The 12,205-nt window shown below is 49.9% G+C and overlaps 1 protein-coding gene across 3 annotated transcripts in view; it reads right to left on the bottom strand.

The window, feature by feature from the left end:
• LOC607300 (death associated protein) overlaps nt 1–9,944 on the bottom strand; it is a 65,507-nt gene extending 55,563 nt beyond the window's left edge. For all 3 annotated transcript variants that reach the window (XM_038583314.1, XM_038583315.1, XM_038583316.1), the window contains exon 1: nt 9,771–9,944. In XM_038583314.1, the coding sequence (XP_038439242.1) occupies nt 9,771–9,825 (55 nt within the window). In that variant the 5' untranslated portion in view covers nt 9,826–9,944. The remainder of the gene's footprint in view (nt 1–9,770) is intronic.
• Nucleotides 9,945–12,205: the final 2,261 nt, after the last annotated feature.

Genomic DNA, 12,205 nt, shown 5'->3' with positions numbered 1-12,205 from the left:
GAGCAATTTCTGTCATTTATAAGCCACCAGTCTGTGGTACTCTGTTATAGCAGCCCGGAACGGGACGAAGACAGAGGTGTTGGCTGCTTCCTGGCACAGGTGAGTACTGAAAGAAAGCAGAGCCACGTGAACCGTGGTCACCAGCCCCCAGGTTTGTGGCATGGGGCTCTCAGTGCCACATCCCCCCTCCTCAGGTCAGCTACCACCCGGGTGCCATGGCACAGCTCTGATCACACAGACAGCCAACTTGTCAGGCCATGTTCGCTGGCGTGACGAATTTGATTGGACCCCAATGAATTAAGAAAAGTCCAGGACAAGTCTCCTTAGGATGCGAGAGGAAGGAGAACATGAAAAACACCCTCAGGCTCACACACTTCGAGGTTATTAGTTTTCAATTTCCCAGGGAGAGTTTGTGGGGCTTTAGGAAGCTGACAGTGCTGGCTTCAAGGCCACCAGTCCCCAGCAGCAGTCTGCTGGAAAAATGCGAAGCAGAGGCCAGATAAGATAAAGGACTCTGTATATCCATGCATCTGCTGCCACCACTAATTCTTTTCAAGGGGAAGTTCTGCTTTGAAAAGAAGGATATATAATCCTGTTTGGTAATTCTTTCAAATATCTGCTTTTTTTTTATCCCATCCATTGATTTTTATTTCAATAATTTTAATTTTCCACCTGTAGAGCTTTTATTTCCACCCCCAAATTCACCCAGTCTTTATTTGATAGGGTCTTAGTCATTCCTCATGTTTCTAATTCTTTTCTATATGTAATCACTTTAGGCATACTTATTTTGTAATTGTACATTCAATTATTTTATGATCCGAGGGCCTTGGGAGTCTAATCCTGCTGTTTGTTTCTATCTGCCAAGTCTCCCTCTCGTTTCGGTGATTGGAGATTATGAGCTTTTCTTCGGTAAGGTTCTGTCTGTGGGGATCCTCTGGGGCCTGGGGTGTAGGCTGCCTCCCTTTGGAAAGATGCTGTACACACTTCTGTCAAACCAGGAATACAGGCACCTGGAAATCCTTTTTACGTCCAACTTCTTAGAACAGGAATTGCTGAACAGTATAAATTTGAACTCATAGCCCACGTCTGCATTTATAAATTCTTAGGGAGATTTTTTTCTCCCTCTGCCCAAGTTGAAAGAGATCAGTTTCTTGTCATCCCACTGTGTGGCTGGGCACATCGCTCCACCCTTGCTCCACAGATTTGGCCTCTGAGCTGTATGTTGGGGTCTTGGGTTAAATGAGGTCGGTGGGGTGAGCCCTAACCCAAATGCTAGTGTCTTTAAGGCAAAGCAGGTCACCTTCTGCCTCACGTGGGCTCAAGACTCATGCTAACTGTTCTGAATTTCATTTTCTTCTTTGGGTGTGGTTCCGAGGGATTTCCCTTGCTTTGTGCTCAGATTTTTTAAAAAAGAAAGAAAACAGAAACACCATTGCAGGTGGCTTATCAACATATTCCACGTTGGGTAGTCTGTCCAACCTTAAGAAATAGAAATGGAAATCAAATTCTGTAATATGTTCAGATAATTTTCTACTCTATTGAAATGTAAGATTGGAGAGTTATGTTTTTGGCCAAAGGAAAAGGCTGGAAGAATTGTTCCCCTAACATGTTTTTGTTTTTCTTTTAAATTCATTTCCTCCCCATCTAGCTTTCCCTTAGTTCACGCTCATTAGAAATTGATTAAAGGTGCTGGGATGGGCCAAGTTGTATTTCCTGAGCTCACAGGTTGAAGCCCTCGCCCCCATAACCTCAGAATGTGACTGTATTTGCAGACAGGGCCTTTAAAGACGGGATGAAGTTAAAATGAGGCTGTTCAGGTATCCTGATCCAATAGGATGGGTGTCCTTCTAAGGAGAGGAGGAGACACGAGGGATGGCCACAGAGAGGTCACATGAGGGCAACAAAGTGGCGGCCGTCTGTAAGCTGAGAGAGGCCTTAGGAGAAACCAGGCCTGTAGGCACCCTGATCTTAGACCTCTAGCCTCCAGAACTGCAAGAACATAAATTCCTGTAGCTTAGGCCTCCCTGGGCTGTGCGATTTTGTTACAGCAGTCCAAGCAGACTAATACCCATTTAAAAAATGATGCCTGAATCATCTTAGCTTGGCAGACATACAATCTTAAAACTGCAACTCAATAGATATGCTCTACAAAGGGACTGAAGGGAAAAGGACTGCGCAGCTAACTACAAAGAAAGCCAACGATGAAGGTCAAGGTGACATTTGAAATGGTCAAGCTGAAGCCTGGCCACTGCTCTGTTGAAGTACACATATCAGGGCTCAGTCACCTCCCATTAGCACTTCATTTAATTCAGTTTATAAAAACAATTAACTTCATCAATCCCTCACAGTGTGTGTGGTGATTAATGCAGTAATAAAAAGTGGCAATAATAGTAATAACTCAACACTGAGACAGGTTCATTTGAACTTGCAATACTGCCAAAATGTATGATGGCACATATTTACGGTGATTGTTTTACCACTGTCACTAGAACTCATTTGTGAAAATACAAAGGCAGAATTATTTTGGCAGAAATCTCTGCAGAATTCTTTGCAAATGGAAGTTTTTTATGAGACATTGGAAAAAACTCAGATTTTTGGTGTAGTGGTTGTTACTCAAAGGAGAGCTTCAAACTGAAAAGAATACCAAATCCTGCTTAGCAGAAGTGCTGTGCAGACAATGGGGCCATGGACCCTGGAGACAGATCCTTGGGTGCAAATCCTAGCTCCGCCCACCTGTGTGAGTGTGTGTGTGTGTGTGTGTGTGTTCGTATGTGTGTGTAGGTCTAGGCAAGTTGCTGGGACTCTCTGTGCCTCGAGGTGCTTCCTCTGTGAGGGGGTGACAGTGCTCTCCCCAGGTGGGGTTCGCTGAGGACTAAATGAGTTAGAATGTGTGAAACACCTGCCACAGGGCCTGGCAAATGCTGAACTGTTAGCTACTCTTCTTCGATGGATGTTAACAATTAGCATCTACTACTTAGACCTCCTTAGTCTGTGTCCTTGGTGCTGTGATGTCTCTCAGGACAGTTTCCTCAGATGTAAAACAGGGATGACAGTTCAGACTTAAGGGAATGAGGGGAGTGAGACACCTGTAAAGTGCTGTCCACTGCAGTGCTCCACTGATGTGCTCAGCTCCCTACCCCTAGGACTGTCGTCAGTAGGTCACTATCTAAGTATGCAAGCTTCTGGAGACAGATCCTGCGTAATTCTTCAACTTTGCTCTTCTTCACCATCACTATGTACAGGCACCTTTCTCATCACTGGCCACATGATATCCTACTTTACAGTAACTCTATGGAGTGGATCCTGAGGGGTGAAGAGGGGGAAGCCAGTGGGCCGGGAGCTGGATCTGACCCTGGCAGCCCGTCCCCTTAATCACCCCCTGCAGGCCTGTCTTTACTTGGACCTTCCAGGAAACAGAGCATCAGTAGCCCCTCGGAGAGACACAAAGTGACCACCTAGGGCAGGCTCTGGTTACTACGCCACCCATGCCACCCATGCGAGGGAAGAAAAAGAGTTTGACATTCACAGCTCTTTGCAGAGCACTTCCTGCCTGGGGGGTAGAGGGAAGGGAGGAAGCGTCCTCTGTGGTCAGACTGCGCCGGGTAAGAAGTATTGAGGAGGCAAGTGATGTCACATTCTCCTGTGGCTGGGGATCCCCTGGGGTGTCAGGGTGCCTGGCTGTTCTCTGTCCGGGCTCAGTAGCAGGCTAGCACGATCCACAGCTGCAAGTCGGGCAGGGGTGAGAAGGCTCTCCCCGGGGGCTGTTTGCGACTCAGCCCTGTCTCGCACAACTGTCCCGAAGCAGCAACTCGGGTGCCCCAACACGACTGGCAAGTGTATGCCACCTTTGTTCTTACCCGAGAAGAATGGCTGAAAGGTTACTGGCAGGAAAGCTAAGCCACTGAAGAAGTGATGCAGGGGTCCGCAAACTGTTCAGGTAGAGAACAAAAGAGACCAAACCAGAAGCCAACCAGAGCTGTAGGTTAGGAGTCAACCCAATCATCTCAGGCAGAGCAGGAGAGCGAAGGTAGAAGGGGGGACCTGCCCCCTGCCCTGGGGCCTGGGGGGGGTCAGGGCTAAGGAGCACAGCCCACGGTAGCTAGGAGACACAGCTCTCCAGGAGCAAGGAGGGAGAACCCGCTGGCAGGTAAAGACACTTGAGTTCCCGGGGGCTCGTGGGTCTGCGGTGGGGTTGGGTTATGGGGGACGCAGGGGATGAAAGCAGGAGAGGCACCACCAGCTGACCTACCCCCGAGGAGCACCTGCCCCCAAGATGTGTGCAGTTGTGACAGGGGCTTCCAGGTCCACGGGCAGTTGGGGAGTAAAAAATGAGCCCCTGATCAATTCCTGAATTTGTGCCCCTGATGGTTTTATCAAGAAGCTGAGGAAGAACGAAGGCAAATGGCTCTTTTGTACTTAGAACTGTGGACTGAGGTGGGAAGGCCCTTAAGCTCCCCAGGGCAATCCAGTGGCTTTCCACAGGTGGACATGACGTTCAGGGACATGGTGTGGTGGCCGGGGCCATGGGGCTCTGGGTCTGAGCTACACAGGCTGGCCCGCCTTCCACAGTGTCCGTTCTGTGACTGGGCTGTGATCCAAAGAACCAAGTGCTGGGTGACCAGGCCAGGACAGCGACCATGCTGGACAGACTGGACAAAGCTGAGAAGGGCGTGTGGGCAGCCGGGTGGGGATGCTTCAGTTTAGGGAAGCTGGTTTCAGAAAGTACGGGGAGAAGTAGGATCCATGCCCAGAGGCACAGCAGAAAAATCTGAGTGTCCACCACTCCCAATCCTAGCCTCCCCTGCAGTTGGGTTGGGGCCATTTACCTGGGGCCTGGCTAAGTATGGGGAATAGAGACTAAGTAGGCAGCATCATCCATCCCCACAGCCCATCAAAGATGTCTGTGCCCTAGTCCCCGGAACCTATGAATGTGTTATATTAGCTGGCAAGGGGGAGTTAAGGTTGCTATTCAGCTGACCTTAAAATAAGATTATTCTAGGGGCACCTGGGTGGTTTCACGGTTGAGGGTCTGCCTTTGGCTCAGGGCATGATCCCAGGGTCCTGGGACGGAGTCCCTCATCAGGCTCCCTGCAGGGAGCCTGCTTCTCCCTCTGCCTATGTCTCTGCCCGTCTGTGTTTCTCATGAATAAATAAATAAATAAATAAATATCTTTAAAAAAAAATAAGATTATTCTGGAAACGGAAAAAAGAAAAAAAAAAGAAAAAAAAAAAAAGGACTCTCCCCAGAATGCTCCCAGAAGAAACCAGCCTTGCAGACACTTTGATTTCAGCCTGGTAAGACCCATCTTAGACTTCTCTCCTTCCAAATGATGAAACAGTGAAGTGTTATTTTAAGGCTCTAAGTTTATTATGCTTTACTAACAGCAGCCATAGGAAAGTGATGTAGTGACACATGTAAGTCACAGGTGTCACCATAAGCCCTCACACCATGATCTACACAGGCCATGTGATGGGGGAGCCTTGTAGGATGGCTACCTGGAAGGGAAACAAACCTTGATTTGTTCAGCCCAGCTGCTGAGATTCTGGGTTGTCTGTGACATCAGTGAGCCCTACTGGACTCATTAATGTTACTGTAACTAATACTTAATCCTTTTGATGTAACTGTAACTGATACAGACCTTGATACAACAGTGAGTATTCCCTATATAAATGAAAAGATTTCTGAAGTTGGGAAGGGGAATGCATCCCCCAAACCAAGTAAGAATGCATGGGCATTGTGTAGAATGGAAAGAGCACACACAAGAGAATGAAACCAAGTATGGAAATGGAGGGAAATCTAAACCGTATTTCAGAAATGCTGCGTTCTACCCTCACTGGGAGTTTTTGAAAAAAATGAGTGACTAGAAGTGTCTTTTTCTCTCTTTTTTCTTGGCATGTTGGGAGCAAAAGCAGACCCCTTTCCTGTATTCTTCAAGCATTAATCAGTGATTAGGTTGAGGGCACTGGAGGTGTGCTTGGAAAATCTGTAACTGTATGGTTAACACAATAAAAGACACACTAGTTGTCCACTGCAGGCAAGAGAGTGGCCTAGGTAATCTGGAAAGCTTCCTGCAGGAGACAATTTAGGGAGAATTATCACCCACAACCTTTTAATGCATCCTTAACTCATGTTTGAATGACTAACGTAACAGAGAACTGAATTATCTTGAAGTTACTAAAAAAAGGACTCTATTTTCCGTTTCACTTTAAAAAAATACAATCGTGTTTATATTTCCATTTGACTCAATTTGAGAAGGAATGGAAAGTCTACTTTTCAAAGAAAACCATATGTAAAATTAGTAACGCTCAAAGCTACCACATATTAGATTTATGAGAACTTTACTGACATATGGTTTTGGCTACCCTGGGAAATGGAGGGGAGCGGGGCCAGCAAAATGTATTTAACAGAGAGATTTTATCCACATCACTGCCACCAACTCCCAAAGACAGGCAGAGATGAGTAATAGTGTGGCTCATAATTACGTTCTCCTTGCTGCCGTGGCGTACTGGTCCTGCTATTTGATGGAACAGAACCTGGCTCGCTAATTCTAACTTTGCTAATTTGTATTTCCAATAATGCTCATAAAACATGCTGTCTCAACCCATTTCTCCGCAGATACTTTGTAGTTGAGAGAAATGGAGAAATCTCAAATCATTAAGACTTCATTACTTTTACAGAGGGCCTGGATGACAGTGCCCTGCAGGGTGAGGCAGGGCCTCCAGTGTCTTTAGCTCAAGCTGGTGGCTCAAGCCAGGTCAGGGAGTTACTCATTTTTCCTCTGTCTCTCCCACCAATACAGGAGGCACACGTGTTACTGAACTTCTATTTGCTTTTCCCTTGTTAATCTGCCATGAATTTATAAGGGTAGAGGGAAACACCGGCACACTGTAACACTCAGCACATGGCAGTTACTATTTCCACTGCTAAGATGCAGGGCTCAGACGGAGAGGGACACTGCAGGTCCTGCATGCTCTGGGGGATATGAGAGGTGGTAAGAGGCTTGGGGAAGCTCACTCAGGAGCTATTTATTATTTTGTGCAGGACACTGTGTCAGCCACTGAGGATAACGGTCATGAAGACTCAGCCCAGAAATAAGGCACCTGGGTGGCTCAGTTGTTTGAGCGTCTGACTCTTGGTTTTGGCTCAGGTCATGATCTCAGGGTGGTGAGATGGAGCCCTATGTTGGACTCCACACTGAGCACCATCTGCTTGTCCCTTCCTTCTGCTCCTACCACCCCACCATCAGCCCCACATGTGCTCACTCTCCCACTTTCAGACAAACAAACAAACAAACAAACAAACAAATAAATAAGAAGACTTGGGCATCCAGGTAGCTCAGTCGGTTAAGCATCTGCCTTTGGCTCAGGTTAGGATCCTGGGGTCCGGGGATCGAGCCCCACATCGGGCTCCCTGTTCAGCAGGGAGTCTGCTTCTCCCTCTACCTCTCCTCCGTGTTTGTGCTCTTTCTCTCAAAGAAAAAAAAAAAAAAAAGACTCAGCGCAGAAGCAAGGAGAAAAGAGGCAGATAAGTGGAGGTTAAGTGTGATAATAAGGAAACGGGATGCCATGGGAACGCACAGAAGGGTACCTGGCTCAGACAGCAATAATGAGAAAACACAAAAGAACATGAAGATAGTTATAGGAGAGAATTTTATTGTTTCCGATTGAGGATTTAAGCACGAGTCTTTGTTACCCAACTTAAGCACTTAATGAAAGGGTTCCTGAAGTTTTAAGGCTGTTATTTTGATTTATGAACTGTGCTCTTGGCCACCTTTGATGATTATTCTTTATTATAGTGGGTGGTTTTTTTTTGGCTTATTTTTTAATATGATCTACTTTGCAGAACTGCCTACTCTCTGGCCATGCCGGAGTAAGCACGAGCTCTCTGAGCTTTCCTGCAGGGACCTCTATAATACTGGGGAGTGCACGGAGGGGTACTGCTGGGAAGCGAAATACTTTAAGCAGCTTTCTAACCTGTACCCCTGGGCCAGGATGCCAGGCCCTTCCTCCACCTCTGGCCATGTGTGTCTAGTCTTGGAAAATGCAGAATAACAGTGACATATCCCTACGTAGCTCTTGCTTGACTGGGGCCCCAAAGGACCTGTCCTGAACTCATTGAAGGGCTTACCTGTGGGATTAAGTGCCATCTGGCTCTAGTCCTGACAGATGGAAAAAACGAACTGAAGAGGGACAGCAGCAAAGGTGGCCCTGTCCTGGACCTTTCCCTGAGGAAGATCAGCGAGCCCAAACCTTGCTTCCTTGCTCCTCAGGGTATCAAAAAGCTATTTAATTTGTAATTCACAAATCCTAGATATTTACAATTCAAAGAAAATCAGAGTCCTTTATGAAGCCTGGGAAGTTAATATGCACAGTCCACGTCTCTGATCTTAAAAATCTCGGTATGGACATGTCTTTCCAGGCAATTTAATTAGGGCTACTTTGATTTGGCATCACTCCAACAGATACACTTCAAGGCCACTCAGTAGCCAGGGCCAGGGGCCAGGGGCCAGGGGGAGTCGTGGACCGACTGCTGCCACATAGTCCAAGGCTGCGAGCGCCACTGGAGTTGTCCTTTCCTGAGCAACTGCCCAGGTCAGTGGGCAGCTGGATGTGATCTATAGCAGGAGCAACTAAAGGTTCAGAGTTACCTTTCAAAGCAATCCCTTTGAGGTACTCCCTCTCTCTTTTTGGGAACTAATGCAATTTTGCAAAGGGCCCCAAAGCATATTTTCCCTTTTGGTGGAGCTGTTTTCTGAGATCCCAAGCCTCTTCATGCCTCACACACCACTTAGCCATACTCACTCTTTCCTGGTGCCAATTAGTTTCCTTGTGGTTGAGAGCATCTTTCACCAGAGCAAAATACTACCTACTCTGGAACGAAGCTTACTTAAAAACTGCTGTTTTCTCTCCCGTCGAGGGAGAGAATTAGAGCCCTAGAGTGGGGACGGCAGGTCGCAGGGCTCTCCCACAAGCCTGGGCACACGGGCCGCCAGAAGCAGCCATGGTTCCATAAGGCTTCTGCTCCTGGCAGACTGACTCTAACATTAACTCGTGCAATGCGGACCCCGAAAGAAGCCCGCACGCCGCTGGGACTTGATTTCTGCAGCGGCAGCCTTTGTGCCTCCCAGCGTCCTTCCACGTGGATCGACTGTCACTGTAAGGCAGAAGAGAAACGGACCTCGGCCGGGAGGGCCAGAGTCGAAGCCACGGACGGAAACTGTGCTCAGGAAGGAGGCAGCAGGAATATAAAGCGCATTATTATTATTATTATTATTATTTTTAAGAAAGATGACTCTTTTCTCGATTTAACTTCCTTGGCTCAGAAGTTTAGGATTTGAAGGAAAGAGGAAAAAAAAAAAAAAAAGCCCACGGGGGAAAAAAGCACTTAAGAAAAAGTCGGATGAGAGAGAAAGTTGGGCGGGGGGAGAAAGTCCTACTGAGTGATTAGTGGTAAAAATCATTTCCGCTCCTTCGGTTCTTCTGTGGACAGGAAATGCTGTCAGGCCACAGCCAAGCGTCGGCGCGACCCTCGAAACACGGACTCGGAGCGTCCCGGCTACGTGTGTTCCTAAGACGCCCGCGCACCCCGGCTGGGTCCCGGCGCAGACTCTCGACCTCGGCGCGGCCCCGCGGCTGTGCCCGCACCTCCCGGCCCGGTCCGCGCGGCGCCGCCACGTCGTCGCAGGCCCCGCGCCCCTTCCCGCCCCTTCCCGCCCCGCCCCCGCCCCTCCGCGCCCGCGGGGAGCACAGACACGGGGACCAGTCAGTACCGGCGGGCGGGTGTCCGGCTTTCGTCTCCAGCTTCCCCTCGGGAGGCGAAGACATGATGAGACCGCGTATCCGACGGGCGGCGACGGCGACGGCGACGGTAGCGGGCGCGCGGGCCGGCCGGGAGGTGCGCGCGAGCCGGAGCCGGAGCCGGAGCGGGAGCCGGAGCCGGAGCGGGAGCGCGCGGGGGGCGGCGGGGCCGCGCGGGGAGGCGGGGACGGCGGCCGCCGGGAGGGGGCGCGGCCGCTCGCGCTGACGTGGCGCGTCCTGGCCTCCCGCGGCTGCGCGCTGTCGTCACTGCGCGGCCCCGCCCCCGGCCCCGCCCCCGGCCCCGCCCCCCGGCCCCGCGCGCGCCGTGGGCTGAGCATGCGCAGTCGGCAGCGCCACGTTGGACGCCGTGGCCGGGGGTGCGGGAGGAGGGGGGAGGCGGCGCTGCTGCTGCCGCGGCCGGCGGGGGCTGGAAGGGCCCAGCCGGAGGGTGGCGCCCGCCGGGCCGCGCTCAGCCCTCAGCTCGGCCGTCAGGTGGACGGGGACGGCGGCGCGCCCCGGGGGGACCGGCCCGGCTGGCACGTGCCCTCCCGCGGCTCCCGCTTGGAGCGACTAATCGCGTGCGGAAGTGAGACCCCAGGTGGGACCGACCAGGAGCCCGAGGATGGCAGGGATTTGTTAAAGACGCTGCAAATGGCAGTGCCCCCGCCCCCCACGAGAAAGCCCTGCGGGGTCAGGGACCTGGGCCCTTGGTCTGTGCCCCGGCCGCGTGTGCTGTCTTCTTGTGGCGACGATCTGCTGTCCACAGAGGATGCTGCACTCGCGTGCCCTGGTTCGCAGCCTTCCCGCCTTCTCAGGCGCTTTGCAATTGCAGGTGTCCCCCTCGTGCACCACCCGTCCCGCCTTGCCGAGTCAGCGTTCACGGATGCCCGGGGCCTTCAGTAAAGGACGTAGTACCGCGTCCCTTGGCTGCGAATCGACCTTTGACGGTGCAAGTGATCTAGGAGGTTGAACACCTCACCCTGCCTTATCCCTCAGCCCAGTCCAGCCCGTCTAGTGGTTCTCCAGCAGCACAGAGGCTGCCCCCAAACGGGGAAGGTTCTTTTCCAAGGTTACTTACGACCTCCATGCTGCCCAATCCAGGGGTCACTCTTCCACTTTGATCTCACTTGATCTTTCAGGAGCACTTGACCTAGCGGACCATCCCCATCCTTAGCTGCACTGCCTTGACATTCGGTGCTCTGGCTGGGTGCTTGGCTGCTAACTCTGCTAGGTGTAGTTGGCTCCTCTTCTATATTTATAGACATTTGAGTATTCTGAGGCTCAACACCAGCCTTCTTCTCTATCTGGACTTGGCTTCACTGGTCACATGCAGGCCAATAGGTATGACTATCATCCATATGCTTACGGATACCAAATCTGCAAACCCATTTCTCTACCCCTGCCCCTCCACTAAGCTTCAGACTGCCTCCTTGACCTCTAGATGTCTAATGCAGTACTGCCCAACTCTGCAGCACAGCACACGTAGAAATGCACATTCTACCCATTGATCCAGGGCTTTCTCCCCCATTTTTCAACAGCATTAATAGCAAGATAGCTGTTGGCCAGATGGTGGTCATGATACAGTTGTCATTCCCTTACATTCTTTCACATCAAAACTTGGAGACAGGTGTCAGCAGCTTATAAGAAAATCCAAAATAAATAGCCGAGCACTCTTGGTTAGAGATGCTGCATCACTAACACACTTAATGGAACAGTGAGAAAATCTATAGACACTATTAATTTGGATTCTGAATGGAAAGAACCTTTAAGGATACCTAACCAATTAATTGTATGAACATTTTCCTTTTTATGTATGTGCGTGAGTGATATATTGTTAAAAAGTCATGTCTTAATAAGTCTAAACCATTTCTAAGAAGTATAAAATAAAATTTCCAGGTTAGAAAACATTGTTATAGTTTAATTGGCAGCATTTTTGCCTTCAGTGGTACCTAAAATTGCATGTTAAGAGTGATGATATTTTCTATCCTGTGACATGTGGCATTCCTAGGGAGTCCTAGGGTAAAAGAAGGAGGCTTCTGAGGAGGGAGTCAAGCTTCCCAAGGGCGTTGGTGGCCCCACTGTGCTGCCCTGAGGCCTCAGAGGATCCATATCTTTTCCTAAGGCCTATTCTGGGACTACACTGATTGGAACACTGTGGTGTAATAGTCATGTCTAGTTTTACATGTTCAAAGCAGAATTCTGATTAACCCACCTACCCTGTAGTACCCTCTCACCTAGAATAGCATCCAAACTACAGTGTGGGGTACCTGCCTAATCAATAGCATTGCTACTGAAGAAGATGTGGTTGTGTAAACAACTTGGCTTGAGAAAGACTACCTGTGTTTCCCAGCCTCCCTTGCACCCAAGGGTGGGGCAGGTTCTGCCACTAGAATGTAAGTGAGAGTTT

This window comes from Canis lupus, chromosome 34 (genome assembly GCF_011100685.1).
Source record: "Canis lupus familiaris isolate Mischka breed German Shepherd chromosome 34, alternate assembly UU_Cfam_GSD_1.0, whole genome shotgun sequence".
NCBI classification, from domain to species: Eukaryota; Metazoa; Chordata; class Mammalia; order Carnivora; family Canidae; genus Canis; species Canis lupus.
The sequence above is the reverse complement of the archived record's forward strand: the minus strand, read 5'-3'. Positions and strand labels throughout refer to the sequence as shown.